This window comes from Squalius cephalus (assembly GCF_949319135.1).
Source record: "Squalius cephalus genome assembly, chromosome: 1".
Classification (NCBI taxonomy): domain Eukaryota; kingdom Metazoa; phylum Chordata; class Actinopteri; order Cypriniformes; family Leuciscidae; genus Squalius; species Squalius cephalus.
The window spans coordinates 6,798,266-6,815,603 of record NC_137122.1 but is presented as its reverse complement, the minus strand read 5'-3'; the positions used below and the strand labels follow the sequence as shown (position 1 = coordinate 6,815,603).

Here is a 17,338-nt window from a genome sequence, read left to right as displayed (position 1 = left end):
ATGTTTCATAGATTTATTTGATTCACTGTGTGTTCAGTTATCTGCCAATGCTCTTAACATGTCTGGAAATAACAGGTTTTGTGTCGTCCTGAGCAGGACCTTCCCTAAATGAAGATTGAAGAACCTGAATTTGACTTTGAGTAGCAACCTGAATAGCTCAAGAAAGCAACCTTATATTTGTTTGTACATTTTCTTTATGCTTTTATGTTTTTGTATTCCTTTGTCAATAATAATCGTTTTATCATTAAAGTCATTCAAATATACACTTATTTTCCTTGCTATTGATGTGTTGGAGAATTTTCCCTTGATTCATGTCTAAGGATGATGCAATGAAAATGACAAGCATGAAAAAATAGGTCTGAAAAGGATGAGAGAATGGAAAAGTACCCAGTATGCATAAGAAATGCAGAGTGTCAAAATACTGTATGAAACAGGACACCATTATGTGAGGTTTGACCAATAGAGAAGACATGTCTAACTGTGTCAAGGTCACCAGGCGTGACAGAGGGGAAGAGATAGATTTGAGGGTGCCCATTGGGCATCTAGCGAGAAGAAAAAAGTATAAGACATGAACACTGGCCAATGTAACTTTAGATGTCCAGATGGCCAGCCGGATTCTCACTTTATTGTTTGTACAATAAAGTTAATTCTTCTGACCTGGAACCTCGAGAAAACCACATTTTTACTTCTTCTAGGCATGCAAAAAGAGATTTCAGAGCCGTATCTTTGTTGCGTTTCAGAGGCAAATAAAATTGTGTATCATCTGCATAGCAGTGAAATGATACACCATGCTTTCTGAAAATTAGCCCAGTGGATATATTTACTAATCACTTCACTTCACTTTTTAATTGCTTTTCATTATATTTAGATGTATAATAAGTATAAGTAAATAAGTGAAGGGATAAATCAATCAGTTATGTTATTATAGATAAAATATGAAGATATTGTGGTATAAGGTGAAAAACATCTTGTTATAACAATAAACGTCTCATATTATGATGTGAAATTGATCCCTTGTTCTGGCCTGTCAGCAATATGCTTGAAGTTTGAAGAACTTCTGGATGACTTCATGCATGTGTGTATGAAGAGGGCAGGGTCTGGAAAGCACAGAAAATGCCCTACAGTCGATGGAAATCACCTTTACCTGTTGTGGGGGAGACCTTGACTGTGGGATGTGGGAGAATTTAATTCAGAATATCACTGATGATGACTGAGACTAGATCGATGCCTGAGGTGTGACTCGCCTACCCGGTTATGCATTAAAGTGTAGTTTCTTATAACAATATTTATGTAAGGGATAATGTATAGTGAGCCGGTTGTTATAGTGAATAACAACCCCGACAGGCTGAACGGGATCCCGACGCGAAGCGGAGGGATCTTGAATCAGCCTGAAGGGGTTGTTATTCACTATAACAACCGGCTCACTATACATTATCCCGCTTATTACATGGCTACCTACAAAATAAATAAATAATTTGACACAAATTATTTATTTAAAAAGGAGTTTACTGATTTAAAAACGATTGTATTGCTTCCGCTAAAGAAATAGTCCGTTCCGCGTCCATAGCAACGCGCTGTTTTTCATGGCAACGGTATGTTATACTTCGCAGCGGTCTGTTATCAAGAAATAACAGACCGCATTCTACATTGGAATTCAGCCAAGCCATGTAATAATATTATTTAATTTCTTTTGTTGTGTGTTTTGTATAGAGTGTATTTATGAATTTATTGTTTGTACTGGTAGGTTTTGTTGTGAAGGCTATAAAGAAAAGCAGGGCGGTGCACAGACATTTTGAGGGGCAGTGGCCTAAACAAAAAAAGGGGCACTATGGGGGTGGTTGCTTGTTAACACAAATTATCTGGTTATTACAAAATATACAATTAAAAGAGAAGACAGCACACGCTCAAATACATTTTAGACTTTATTGTAGATGTTTTGATAGGACATCACAATTACACATTGCTGATAAAAACAGAAACTATTTGCCGTTTTACATTTTGGTATTTACCTTTTCCTTTTACAGCAAAACCTTTCTATTTGGTACCATGTCCTGAAAGATCTTAATAACCTCATCTTTTATGATTGGGATGTCTTCTTCAATGGCCAGAAGCAGAAGATCAGAGAGTCGTTCTTGTCCACACACATTACGAAGTTTAGTTTTCACCAGCTTCAGCTTCGAGAATGAGCGTTCAACAGTGGCTGTTGAGACAGGTAGTGTTGCAAAGATTTTCAGCAGCTTAAAAAGTATATGTACCCTAAGAGTATGAAGTGTATGTAAAGTATGTACAAAAGTGTATGTACCCTAAGAGTATGAAGTGTATGTAAAGTATGTACAAAAGTGTATGTACCCTAATGTACCCTAATGAATAACAAACCTGTTACAATCATATTTTAAATGCTTAAATACAATTGTTAGGCTTAGTGCTAATTCAATTTATGTTCTTGTAATATAATTACTCTTCCATTCAAATAATTTAATGTCTATCTTTCTTGTTATCAAAAAAAGAGCACATTTGATTCATTCATGTAAATGTAATGGAGTGAATCTCAAACTGAGAGAAAGAAAGGCTGGGAATTGAACCCATAATCATCATCATCTAGTGTTGAGCTACATGATTCACTCACCTGTTGTCTGTACCATCATCAGTCTGACAGATGAACCGCCCTTTTCTCTGAAGACATCTGACAACACACTGAATCTGATTATTACATATTATTATATTATTTTTAGATGGTTAAGATACTGCAATCTGATGATGGAGGTGAATATGATGACATGAACTCTTGAGATTTACTGACTGAACTGAGATCAGCCTGGACTCACCTGAAGATTTTTTTACGCAGAATGAAACAAATCAAGAGCAGGAACATGATGATGAGAAGAGCAGAAATCCACCAGAACTGATCTATACAAGCCATACACAAACAACAAAATAATACAATCAGCTGATCCACTCAATTAATGAACCAATGAAATCAGCTGATCTATAATGATTAATCAATATTAGAGTTGATGTTTAAAGCTCTTGATGTTTTACCTGAGATCTGGAGAGACGGAGTCACTTCATTCACATCTTTAAAACACACAACGATCACAAATATCAGAGAATATGACAGAAAACATTCACACTGGACTGAGTCTGAATCAGATCTGAATCAGTGTTTTATTAGTGAATTAGACACACGTTTATCAGCTGAAACTCACCTGAGTTTGGAGTCGCTGCAGTTTCATTCCTCACTGAAAAACACATTCACAATCATCATGATTCACTTACAGAAGATTCAGTTCAACACACAGTTTAGTCTGATTCAGGACACACTGATGTTTTACTCAAGAGTCTCTCTCACCTCTGAACAGGGTCTCCATACTGAACTGAAATGAAAGAAACGAAGCATTAAAGCAGCGTTTCATTAAGGATATGAATTATTGTTTGTTTAATGTTCTGATGAACTGCAAGTCTAATGATTCATAATTAAATCAAAATAACATTATCATAATTTCTGTGTGTTTAAATAGAGTGGTGCAGGTGTGACGTTACTAGAAATGGTCTTCCTAGAATTGTCTGGGAAGCAGACACATCTCTTTAACCTGGCATTCACAACGCCGGGCCGTATCCAGATCAGATGGAGGACCTGCGCCTAGACACGAGCACAACACATGCTTTAGTCAGCCGGATCCGGGCCGTATCCAGATCAGATGGAGGACCTGCACCTAGACACGACCACAACATTTATCCCCCGCACAGGAAGTTTCTTCATTTCACCTATCAAGGCACATGTTACGAATTCACGGATGTGCGGAGGCGGGCTTGGCTCATCTTAGAATGTCAGGTCTGCAGATTTTGACATATACTGTGGTGAGCAGGACGAGGCCGAGGGCCGTGAGAGAGCGGCACGAGGCCGGTAGCGTGATTACTGATGAGCGACTCCTGCGCACCGGTCTCGTATCTCTCACGGAGGAGCGGAAGCATAAAGGAGGAGCGGCGACAGTGAAGAGGGAGAGAGGAACAGGCCTGAGTTTTATGTGATGTTTTGTTCCTGTTTTGTGTGGCCAGCAGTCTTCCACGAGGGGCTGCTGGCTTATACTTGCGGTTTTGTATTGGTTATTTATTAAAATATTTGAATGTTCGCCGGTTCCCGCCTCCTCCTTCCCATAACAACGAACCTCGTTACACATACGATTGGCTTATTTTAGCCGAAATGAAGGGGAAAGTTTTGCAAGGACACCTGCCGTGTGCTTACACACATCACATCTCTCTGGTGGAGATAATCCTTCTGTTATATGCCCAGCCGTGGCCCCTCCCCCTCCGCACAGACCTATTGCCCCAAGCGACAACAGGCCATGCACATTCCTGTCATCAAGCATGCATTTAAATTCCTGCCCGGGTGTGTGTGTATAGATAGATAGATAGATAGATAGATAGATAGATAGATAGATAGATAGATAGATAGATAATTATCACAGATGAACACAACTTTTATGAATTTTTGAAGCCTAAATGCAGTCGCCAGAAGTAAACAGCTAAATGAACTACACCACGGTCCCACAAATTCAACGTCACCATCAGCTTCAGACAACTCTTTCAGTTTTGATCTAAACATTTTCAGTTAAGTGTATAAGAGCATGATTGTCAACCATTGACTTCGGGAAAATAAAAAATGCAAGTGCTAAAATTCAACTCGCTTCCGTGGCTTGGCCTACAGAGAGATGTCATTCCTGCACCACTCTATATGAAAACAGATGAATGTTGAGAGAGAGAGTTGATTTACTCCACTAGAATGACACTGAATCTCATGATGAAGCTCCTCCACACAGCGAGACGTGACGAGTCGATCAGATGAGACTGAAATAACAGGATCCATCAGTTTTTCAGGATATGATGGATCTGCTATCACACGCCAGTCCTGAACACACCAAACACAAGAAGATCAAGTGTGAGTGTATGTGTGAGTGAGTATGTATAATGGTGTAGTTTGAGGACAGAAACACACACACACACACCTCTGAATACCAGCTCTGATCACATTCAGGAATATTGGTTTGATTCAGTATATTAGACTGAAGTCTGTATTCAAACCCGCCGTCAGTCTGAATCTCTGCACATGTTTTATTGAGTCCGTTCATGTTTCAGTGCTGAAAACAGGAGAGAAATGTTTTAAAGAACCAAATGACTGCAGTTTATTAATATTGTTTTATTAGAACAAACATTTAACTGTGGGAAAATATGTAGTGATGTGCATTTAAACCAGTGAAAATTACCCCTTAAAATATGAAGTTTTCAACAAATAACCTTAATTTCAATCTTTTCCTCTCAGGAAGCAGCACAGTTCAGAAGAAACTCATAACTTGTAACAAAACAATGACATGCAGAAATGACATTATTTGAATATGTAGGGCACAAGAGGGCGCTATTGTCACTGATGAAATAATGAAAGTGAAAGTAAATGACATTACTGCAAAATCTGGGAAAACATTAATAATAATAAAAATGCAAATACAAACTCCTATTTGTGTAACAAATTAGTCAAATTATTCAAAACTAAATATTCATAATAAATTGTCTAGTCTAAAAGATTTTAATTGGGCAACAACTGTAGCCAAATAGATACAATAGAAGAAGAAAAAAATACTAGTTTGCTTTATCTTATAGTATCTTATGATTATGTTTTATTGCACAAAAATAGCAAAGTATAAATGGCCGATGCAGAGCATAAAAGTGCAGAGTTGTAACTTTACTAAAACTGTATAACGTTATGAATGTCGTATCGTTGTTTGGATAGGCTGAATTGATTATGACAGTTGAGAGTAGAACATGTGACTGTGTGAAAATAAATCGAGCGTCAGTCAGTGAGATCTGAGTCAAAAACTGTTTTTTCTTAAAAATGTTACCCCGTTTCCTCCCAAAAATCGCGCCACGACTTGTCAGTTCTTCGTGAACTTCTGGGAGGAACGGTGCAGATCGCTGGTGAGGAGCCTGTGGAACCACTCGTCCAGGCGAAGGCGAAGCCCAGTGAGACATCTCTCTCTATGAACTCACTGTGTCCAACTGCTCAACCCTCGACTCCACCGTTTCCTCCTCCGAGGCTCGAGAGCGAAAGCAAACGGGAGAGCTCGAGGACCGGAGTCGCGCTCTGAGAAGAACGTGATCCGAGAGCGGAGAGATGAGAGCGGCATGTTCTCACAGTGAGATCAGCTCGTCCAAGTGTGCGTTCACACCGCCGCCGGCGAGAGCGTCAAAAGTCGCTCTCGCCGCCCTGCCAACAACGCGGTAGAAAGATTTGTCGACGCTCGAATTAGATTAAATGCCCTTTTTTACTCAAAGGGGCCGCAAACAAGCACGTTAATCGTTATTTTTGCTGACTGACCACAAGTAGGGTAGGGAATAAGTTAACTTCATGAAATCTTTTAAATGTGAAAGTAGAAATTGATCGAAAGAGCTTATAGTGACATGTTTGCTAACTAAATAATCCAATCAAATGCCATTTGTGTTTTGTGTTCATGGTAAAGTGCTAGTCTAATTTGCATTCCGGCTGAAAAACAAGGTCTAAGCGCGAAGAGGACTTTCTGGATATTCTGCGAGGTCCGAAGATCGTTGCTTCAGTCGAGAACCTGAATCATATGGCGAAATGAGCTGCTTTATAGGCAGATGCCTCGCCCCTTCTGGCGGGCTGCGCGCTCACATCAGCGTGCTCCGATTGGTTCCCGTAGTTATGCCGCTCCGCCATAGGTTAGTGCAGTTCCCACTGACCAGCCAATAGCGCGCGAGTGAGTCTCAGCACTGTTATGGCTGTGCGAAGCACTGCGTTATTTTATAAAGGCTTCAGTATCAGGAGAAAAGGAGTTTCCCATCGCGTCTAGCAGACGCAATATAAAACTTTTTCACAGCATTCCCTTCAGTGCATCAGATATTGTTATATTATTTTATATTCCTGTTCAGCACTTCTGTGTCAGTGGAGGTGCTGTAATTACTTTATTTTATTCACATAAATAACCAACACACCTGCCTAAAAATGTGAATGAATTGTAAAGAACTTGATCGGCAGGATTAAACACGGCTTATACTGTGTTCACATTCATTAGCATCTGTAGCCTACCACTGACACAATTTCTAATAAAACTAACTCTAAAACAGGATTTCTAAACATATTTTTCACAGGAGGCGAGTTAAATGTCGTGAATCAGACAGTGTGTTGTGAAGGATCGCTTATTTACTTCACATCCGTTTGCAGAATCGAGTCAAAAGAGTCACGCGTAATGTTACGCAGAACGGAGAGAATGGCAAAAAAAGGTTTTGACAAAATACGGTAGATGTGTTTCTTTAATATATATATATATATATGTATTAAAGAAACACATATATATATATATATGTATATGTATATATATATATATATATATATGTGTATATATATATATATATATATATATATATATTTTTTTTTTTTTTTTTTTTTTTTTTTTTTTTTTGAAAGATCAGGAAGATGGATATGAGGACAAAGCTCTATAACAGCTTTGTCCTCATATCCATCTTCCTGATCTTTCAAATTTTTTATTTTTTATTTTTTAAAGAAACACATTTTGTCAAAACCTTTTTGCCATTCTACACTCTCTCCGTTCTGTCTGTTTTGGAGGATAAACAATTATACCTTCTTTATTGCATCAAAATTTGTTATGTAACAATATTACTGTAATATATTTCCATAATGAACATTGCTATATGGATAAGTAATAATAACTTTGTCTGTGCTCTAATGCAGTGGTTCTCTACTGGTTAGGCCATTGGACCCACATTTTCCCTTCTATTATCTATTGAATCCCACAATAATAATTAAAATATCAGTAAGCTTAATATATATATATATATATATATATATATATATATATATATATATATATATATATATATATATAAAATCATCATTTATTGGATACTTTCAATTGGGAGGTGGCTGTCCCGAACATTCATGAGCGAAACATGTCATCATTGTTTTGGTAGTGACAAGGGAACAAAATCATTTATTTGGGGGGTAATAAACTTATTTTTTTATACAGTTATGCAAATCATTAGTATATTAGCATGTTTTAGTAGGGTTTTTTAAAATTCTGTAATGTGATGTGGTCACTGCTAATACATTACTGTCACTACCGAAAATGTGCCGTCACAACCAAAACATGTTTTGTCTAAGAATAAGGTGAATAATCATGTAAGATGTTATTATAGTGATTGTAATGAATCCTTAACTTTGAAATCAGTATGATTAAAATGCCTTTTACAAAGAAAGATTGGATTCAAAATACAACAAATTACACTTGAAATATTGTCAAAATTGTAATTGTTATTGATTTACATGTGAAAACTTTTTTTATTATTGCAAAGGTAGATGTAAACAATATATGAATAGATCGATATAGGTCTTATTATTGTGTTTCGGTAGTGACAAATTTGGGGAGAGGAAAAATATTCCAAAACTTTCTGAAAATACAATAATATTGTATTTTCAGAAAGTTTTGGAATATTTTTCCTCTCCCCAGATATGATAATTAACTGCACAATTACTAGAAATGTGCTCCTTGGATATTATACAATTTGCATGTATACAACATTTGTGGAAAAAGACAAAATAAATAAATAAATAATAAGACATTTCCAACTCTGTCCTTGAACCAATTCTGTAGAATGGCCCATATAGCCTAAATACTGTATAAGAATATGACACACACTGATGATGAAAAACGAGTATAAGGTAAGACTATTAAATAGCAGTTCCAAAATAGTTTTTGTTAATATAAAATAAGTTGATATGCGAGACCACAGTCATTTAGAAATATAGTTACAAAAATAACGTTAGAATAATGACAACATCTCATCTGGCCGTGGATAGTAAATGAGGACAACGCGTTTCTCTCAGTCAACCGCTTTCACGCGCGTCTTTTAAAATAAAAGTCCCTGCCAAAAGATTACGTGTTCAAAAGTCCTGTCTTTTTACACTAAATTAAAAAATTTATTCGAGTCACGACGCATTGCATTATGCACCTGACCTGCCGGCTGATGATGTACTTATTACATCAAGAAAACACGAATACAACACACTGCACTTGAATGAATACATTTATTAGATTTATTTACTAATATTACCATTATCTTTATTAGAAAATAAGACAATAAATGATTTTATCTTTTTAATGTGACTATATTCTTGTCAATTTCTAAATGTTTACTTTTTGATTTAGGAATTATAACAGACTAATGGGAAAAACATTATTTTGCTGTTACTTTTTTAAAATTGGTTTTATTATTATTTAAAAAATTTTAGCTTTTTGTTCATTTTTATTAGGCCTACTAGTTTTGATTTTTATATAAACATTTAACTTTTAAAATAAAGGTTTTACAACAACATCACCATCTTCTGTTATATGTGGGCCTCCATGCTCATCTATTGTACAGTATATGATATTGGTGGAGGGTGGTGGGGGCCCACATCAATATCATTACAGGGAGCCCCGAATCCTCTACGGCCCTGGTAACACCCTATACTTCCACACATGCTTGTAAAAAACTCAGTGTATAGTTGCCATATCAACACTATAGCCTAGTATAGAGGGAAAAAAATGCGCCAAAATTCTGAAATCTTTGAAAGATAATCACTGAACCTTTATTTAACCGTAGCAAAAGTTAATTTCTTACTTATGTTAATTTTTCATCTCTATTTTGGGTGTTTATTTTAAATTAGACAAATCTGATATTATTTTAATCTCCAATATGTTATTTAACAGTTGATATGGTTCCTTAATGTTTCGCTAACTAGCAGAAACACTCGCCGGATTTAAGTTGCTCAGGCGGGGCATGTTGCACGCATTGTGTTTATCGTGCAATTTATACGCGAAAATGAGTTTTTACGTGCATATGATACGCAGTTTTCGCGTGCATTTGATACGCACTTTATTGCGTGTAATACACACGCACCCCACACGACTAATCCCACCCACGCGTCTCATATGCACGTAAAAACTAATTTTAGCGTATTTTGCACGATAAACACAATGCGTGCTATAGAGACGCATTTAGTGTGACCGGGTTGCGTTGTCACACTGCGCTACAATGAGCCGCTATTAGAACTATGATATTATATTCTACTTTTATGAATTATAAAACATGAATTATATTTTATGAAAACATGAGAAAAAGATGAATAACGACTGAGAGTCAATGTTCAGAAATGATTAATTATTATTATGTTTTCAACTATGCTGTATATCTGTTTTTTTAATTTTTTTTTTTTTTTTTATTGGAAATATATTTTAGTTTGTCTTGTATATTTTTTGTTTAGATCAGATAGCATTTTAATCTGTCACATGGTCATGTTACAATACACTCCACCTATGGGGCATGTTGTCACATTTCACTTCCATTCTTTCGGGGTATCAATAATAAAATATACACTGTATTAATAAAACAAAACCAAATAATTGTACTAGACATGTGTGAAATGAATGTGGTGAAAAATAAACACTCTGAACCCTATAGATTTACACAAACTGAGAAAGTCCAAAAGCGTTAGGTTGTGCCCCGCTCCCCCCCTAAACATACTTTTTTTTTCATGAACCTTTAGACGGAATTATGTTTGACAATATTAAACAAATACTAATAATCATTTATTAAACTGCTAAACTGATCAATGTCACACTTGTGAAAGCGAGACAAATGATTGAGCCAGAAATCTCCACTTCGAAAGCTTTACACACACCAAACTTTACAGTGATATAATTATCCATATTCTGAAGGGTTTTACAGAGGGGTTTGTTCATATATAATTTTCCTGATTTAATTCCTAAAAAAAAGTGATTTTTATATTTTATTTGTGTCTGTTGACAGTATTTTCTGATTTGTGGAGTGATATCCAAAATCCCCTCTTTAAAAACCTTTGACTCTAATATATCAAAAAATAAATAAATAAACAGGAATTTATAACCTGACTTCATCCAATGTTCTGATTTTTGTTCTAGAAAGATATGCAAATTAGTGCATACTTAATTAGATAACACATAGTTTGCATATTTAAATATTTCAGAAAACTTGTAATGCAAAAAAAAAAATGTTTGCAATTAGCAATGTAATCAATCAACTGTTGAAGTCTGGTGATATATATATATATATATGCATACAGTGGGGAGAACAAGTATTTGATGTACAGATGTAGCCTAAAGGGGGAGCCCGGGGACAGTTGCAACACTTTTTGCATTTCTCTCAATTACTCAGAGACTATTAGGACTAGACCAACCAAATTTGTATATATTAAACTTGCGTCTGTCTGCTAATTACCCATACCATTTAAAGATGATTATATATGACATATCGTTCACAGTATTTATTTGAATGGAAGAAGCCAGATGAAAATTGCAACATGTTAAAAATACCTTAAATTTCACTAAGTAACTTTAGCTTTTTTGTCTCATTGAGCAGAGAATTCTGAAAATATGAACTGTTTTAGGCCTACTATAATATTATAGTATTATTTATTTATACAGTAATATTATTGTAGCCTATTATTTATTTATATAGTCATATTTATCAAATAACAGTTATTGAGTTTTGTTTGTGTATGTGTAGAACATAGTCCTACACAGATTCAGTGTGCAGGAATTACAGATGCTATTCAATCTCTCCATATTTCAGTGTCAGACAGGAAGAACTGAACAATTTGCAATGCAACAAACTTTTATTAAACATGCAATTTATAACTTGTTGCAACCGTCCCCAACCCTATCAGCCATGACAAAACATCATACTCCTGCTAGACACACTGACTCTGACACATGCTATTCATGGCACTTAGAAGTCAACACAACAATAATTCAAACTAAGTAAGTTTTGATTAATTCATACAAAATGTCAGGACAGAATGACAAAAATACATCTCATAAAAAAAAATTACTTTCATACCTCCAAAACAAGTTTTGTTCAATAAATGCAGCAGCAGATGTTAAAGATGTCTACTGTCCTCTTCGTGGTGAGGGAGGAGGGGGGAGGGGGGAGGGGGGGGGTCTAACTGAGCATGTGCAGTGTGAGTGTCATCACTCTAGCTTGTTTCTGATTGGAGAACAATCACGTTGCCGTCCCCGGTCTCACCTACAGAGGAGCGATGCAGAATCAACCGAGAAGAAGAAGAAGAAGAAGTGCGTGCCTCTTTGATCTTGTGTTTCCTCTCTGTATGACTGTTTCCTTTGAGCCAAACCTCTTGCGTGTGAGTGTGTGAGTGTGTGTGTGTGTGTGTATGTGTGTGTGTGTGTGTGTGTGTGTGTGTGTGTGTGTGAGGTTCTGGAGTCACCTTTTCATTACCACGAGACCTCGAAGTGCTTTGGGAGATATTAGAGGAACTCGAATTCTATAAAAGGGTTATTAAAAGATCTTATAACATTTAAGTGGTTCCTGGAAGATCTTTTCTGTTAAAGCCAGCATCTTAATACTCACAGGTATTTGGTACCGGCCAGCCTGATCGTGGGCAGCCCGCTGGACGTCTGGGTGTTGGCGTGGAGAGAGCGGGGAAACATGAGGAGAAGCTTCCGCTCTGGCGGATGCGACCCCCCTGGGTTGCCCCCGTATGTCCTCTGCCTGGTCCGACGACATCTGAAGGCCTCTGAAGGGTCCTGGCGGACAGTACCTGGGGAGTGGTATAGGTCGAGGGGAGGGTGTAGAGGAGGGGGAAGCTGAAAAAGAAGAAGGGAGAGAAACATTAGGGAGGGTATCGCCGACCCTGGAGCACGCCACCAGCTGATCCTCTTCCAGATGGATGGCCGAGTCCAGCGACGTCGGTCGGAGGCACTGGACCCACTCTGCTGTCCTCTTCGGTAGACGAGCGATAAACTGCTCTTCACCACACGGTCGATGATTTTCTCTGCGTCGCTTCCCTCGGCCAGTAACCACTTGCGGCAAGAGTCCCGGAGCTGTTGGGCCATCACGAAGGGTCGGCCGTTGTCGCCTAGATCCAGCGACCGAAATCGCTGGATGATGTTGACCCGCTGCAGGATGGCCCTCTTGAGGTCGTCGAAGACCGGAAGGTTCTGGACCGGCAGTTGTTGATAAATATATATATATATATATATTTTTTTTTTTTTTTTTCTTCAAGGCTTGCGACTTGGAACCTATTTCATGGTTTGAGTTCTGGAGCCACCAGACACTGTTGTTGTCCGAATGAGCAGCCGGAGCGCGTTAAGGGTTTTCTGTTAGAACAGTGTTGTGTTAGCGGCCCCTTAATTAATAACTAATGATCTTTACTACGGAAGTGAATTGATCAAAACTAACTTTAGCTGGACAATAACTTTATCCTAGAGCTGCTGTAAAGCCAAAACAATCTCTGTTACTTTAATTTCCTATTATCACTGTAAAGCTGCTTTGAAAAAGTCCATAGGCTATTGTAGCGCTATATAAATGAAGGTGACTTGACTTGCCTTTCCAAAACAGGGTGCACCATTCTCTAAGTCTAACTGACTTGCAATTTCTGATAAGTCTATTTATAGGCATGAATGAAGCTCCAGTGTCATTCCCGCATGGCCGCCCTGAGACTGGCCCATCACAGAGCAACCGAAGACCAGAGAGCCGACAGCAGATCTACAGTCTCTTCCTTTCTTTCAGCCAAGTCAAGCGATTGATAAACTGGGCGGGAGCTCTTTGAAGTGGTAAGACTGTGAGCGGGAACCTGTGCGCTGGTGCTTTCCCCCAACAGGAAGCCGAGGTGATGGGTAAACTCTTTCCGTGATCGTGCACTCACTCACTGTGTCGTGGTTTGGGTAGACATGGAGAAATCAACATACAAAACCACTGTTAGAGAAAACAAGCATTTATGCAGTTGAATTTTAACTCAAAACCCTCCAGTTTTTAAAACAGTTTTAAATGTGATAACGAGCCCCAGATTCCTCTGAATCATGAAGGGTTTTGAGTTAAAGGTCAATTGCATAAATGCTTGTAGACTTGACTGTAGATCTGCGGTCGGCTCTCTGGTCTTCGGTTGCTCTGTGATGTGCCAGTCTCAGGGAAGGCCGTGCGGGGAATAACCTGACACTGGTATCAGCTGTGTTTCATACATATATGTAGACTGATGTTTGATACGAAAAAGAGATTTTTAATACAAGAATGTCTACGCTCTCTCTCTCTTTCTCTCTCTCTCTCAAATTCAAATGAGCTTGACTTGTACAGTATAGCCAAAGCATTGGCCATTACATAAGCAATGAACAAATAATCAAAGTCAATAAATCAATCAGTTAACAAATGCATGAATACATTTATATACACAAGGAAAAAAAAAAAAACCTTTGTACATTTGTACCAACATTCAGACAAGATGAGAATGGTTCTGACTTTAGTTTTGTCCACTGGCTGACTCTCGTAGTTTGGGGCAGGCTGTCACATATTTTGCTAATGTTGTGATTGAGCTAGAGTTCTCTCCCACACACACACACACACCTCTCTACAGCCAGACAGTGGCCACTCACACACACACGCACACACACCTCTCTCTACAGCCAGTCCATGGTCACTCAGCCTGTACTTGGTCAGGGTCTTTCTCAGTTTATGCTCTTTCACACAGCTCAGGTATTCTGCTGGTTTATAGTCTCTTTTCAGGTGTAAATAGAGTTCCATCTTCTTTTGTGATTTAGTAGCATCTTTCCAATAGGTAATGTAATTTTGTTTTTGTAATTTAATAATTTGGTTGGGCCAGATAGTGCTGTGCTGGTCTGTCTGTAGTTTCAGCATCAGCTGTGAGAGTGCGCTCCGGTGCCGGTTCTGTTCCTGACACCGCAGGGCTTCAGCTGGTATGAGCTCGGGTCACTGCGCTCCGGTGCCGGTTCTACTCCTGACACCGCAGGGCTTAAGCTGGTATGAGCTCGGGTCACTGCGCTCCGGTGCCGGTTCTGCTCCTGACACCGCAGGGCCTCAGCTGGTATGAGCTCGGGTCACTGCGCTCTGGTGCCGGTTCTGCTCCTGACACCGCAGGGCTTCAGCTGGTATGAGCTCGGGTCACTGCGCTCCGGTGCCGGTTCTGCTCCTGACACCGCAGGGCTTCAGCTGGTATGAGCTCGGGTCACTGCGCTCCGGTGCCGGTTCTGCTCCTGACACCGCAGGGCTTCAGCTGGTATGAGCTCGGGTCACTGCGCTCCGGTGCCGGTTCTGCTCCTGACACCGCAGGGCTTCAGCTGGTATGAGCTCGGGTCACTGCGCTCCGGTGCCGGTTCTGCTCCTGACACCGCAGGGCTTCAGCTGGTATGAGCTCGGGTCACTGCGCTCCGGTGCCGGTTCTGCTCCTGACACCGCAGGGCTTCAGCTGGTATGAGCTCCGGTCACTGCGCTCCGGTGCCGGTTCTGCTCCTGACACCGCAGGGCTTCAGCTGGTATGAGCTCGGGTCACTGCGCTCCGGTGCCAGTTCTGCTCCTGACACCGCAGGGCTTCAGCTGGTATGAGCTCCGGTCACTACGCTCCGGTGCCGGTTCTGCTCCTGACACCCCAGGGCTTCAGCTGGTATGAGCTCGGGTCACTGCGCTCCGGTGCCGGTTCTGCTCCTGACACCGCAGGGCTTAAGCTGGTATGAGCTCGGGTCACTGCGCTCCGGTGCCGGTTCTGCTCCTGACACCACAGGGCCTCAGCTGGTATGAGCTCGGGTCACTGCGCTCCGGTGCCGGTTCTGCTCCTGACACCGCAGGGCTTCAGCTGGTATGAGCTCGGGTCACTGCGCTCCGGTGCCGGTTCTGCTCCTGACACCGCAGGGCTTCAGCTGGTATGAGCTCGGGTCGCTGCGCTCCGGTGCCGGTTCTGCTCCTGACACCGCAGGGCTTCAGCTGGTATGAGCTCGGGTCACTGCGCTCCGGTGCCGGTTCTGCTCCTGACACCGCAGGGCTTAAGCTGGTATGAGCTCGGGTCACTGCGCTCCGGTGCCGGTTCTGCTCCTGACACCGCAGGGCTTCAGCTGGTATGAGCTCGGGTCACTGCGCTCCGGTGCCGGTTCTGCTCCTGACACCGCAGGGCCTCAGCTGGTATGAGCTCGGGTCACTGCGCTCCGGTGCCGGTTCTGCTCCTGACACCGCAGGGCTTCAGCTGGTATGAGCTCCGGTCACTACGCTCCGGTGCCGGTTCTGCTCCTGACACCCCAGGGCTTCAGCTGGTATGAGCTCGGGTCACTGCGCTCCGGTGCCGGTTCTGCTCCTGACACCGCAGGGCTTAAGCTGGTATGAGCTCCGGTCACTGCGCTCCGGTGCCGGTTCTGCTCCTGACACCACAGGGCCTCAGCTGGTATGAGCTCGGGTCACTGCGCTCCGGTGCCGGTTCTGCTCCTGACACCGCAGGGCTTCAGCTGGTATGAGCTCGGGTCACTGCGCTCCGGTGCCGGTTCTGCTCCTGACACCGCAGGGCTTCAGCTGGTATGAGCTCCGGTCACTGCGCTCCGGTGCCGGTTCTGCTCCTGACACCGCAGGGCTTCAGCTGGTATGAGCTCGGGTCACTGCGCTCCGGTGCCGGTTCTGCTCCTGACACCGCAGGGCTTCAGCTGGTATGAGCTCGGGTCACTGCGCTCCGGTGCCGGTTCTGCTCCTGACACCACAGGGCCTCAGCTGGTATGAGCTCGGGTCACTGCGCTCCGGTGCCGGTTCTGCTCCTGACACCGCAGGGCTTCAGCTGGTATGAGCTCCGGTCACTACGCTCCGGTGCCGGTTCTGCTCCTGACACCGCAGGGCTTCAGCTGGTATGAGCTCGGGTCACTGCGCTCCGGTGCCGGTTCTGCTCCTGACACCGCAGGGCTTAAGCTGGTATGAGCTCCGGTCACTACGCTCCGGTGCCGGTTCTGCTCCTGACACCCCAGGGCTTCAGCTGGTATGAGCTCGGGTCACTGCGCTCCGGTGCCGGTTCTGCTCCTGACACCGCAGGGCTTCAGCTGGTATGAGCTCGGGTCACTGCGCTCCGGTGCCGGTTCTGCTCCTGACACCGCAGGGCTTCAGCTGGTATGAGCTCGGGTCACTGCGCTCCGGTGCCGGTTCTGCTCCTGACACCACAGGGCCTCAGCTGGTATGAGCTCGGGTCACTGCGCTCCGGTGCCGGTTCTGCTCCTGACACCGCAGGGCTTCAGCTGGTATGAGCTCCGGTCACTGCGCTCCGGTGCCGGTTCTGCTCCTGACACCGCAGGGCTTCAGCTGGTATGAGCTCGGGTCACTGCGCTCCGGTGCCGGTTCTGCTCCTGACACCGCAGGGCTTCAGCTGGTATGAGCTCGGGTCACTGCGCTCCGGTGCCGGTTCTGCTCCTGACACCACAGGGCCTCAGCTGGTATGAGCTCGGGTCACTGCGCTCCGGTGCCG

General features: G+C 41.8%; 1 protein-coding gene across 3 annotated transcripts; it reads right to left on the bottom strand.

The window, feature by feature from the left end:
• Window positions 1–1,911: 1,911 nt before the first annotated feature.
• On the bottom strand, window positions 1,912–12,016 carry LOC307165391 (uncharacterized protein). Of its 3 annotated transcripts, none has more exons than XM_079882979.1 (9): window positions 11,944–12,016; window positions 5,004–5,135; window positions 4,772–4,906; window positions 3,350–3,374; window positions 3,207–3,239; window positions 3,040–3,075; window positions 2,826–2,907; window positions 2,627–2,683; window positions 1,912–2,200 (listed from the first exon to the last, which is right to left on the bottom strand). In XM_079882979.1, the coding sequence occupies exons 2-9, from the start codon at window positions 5,124–5,126 to the stop codon at window positions 2,191–2,193; spliced, it is 501 nt and encodes a 166-aa protein (XP_079739105.1). In that variant the 5' UTR covers window positions 5,127–5,135; window positions 11,944–12,016; the 3' UTR covers window positions 1,912–2,190. The 3 variants fall into 3 exon arrangements, with proteins under 3 accessions (XP_079739105.1, XP_079739106.1, XP_079739104.1); XM_079882980.1 differs by lacking the exon at window positions 11,944–12,016 and adding an exon at window positions 6,612–6,691; XM_079882978.1 differs by lacking the exon at window positions 11,944–12,016 and having other exon boundaries at window positions 5,004–6,613.
• Between the last annotated feature and the right edge of the window lie 5,322 nt (window positions 12,017–17,338).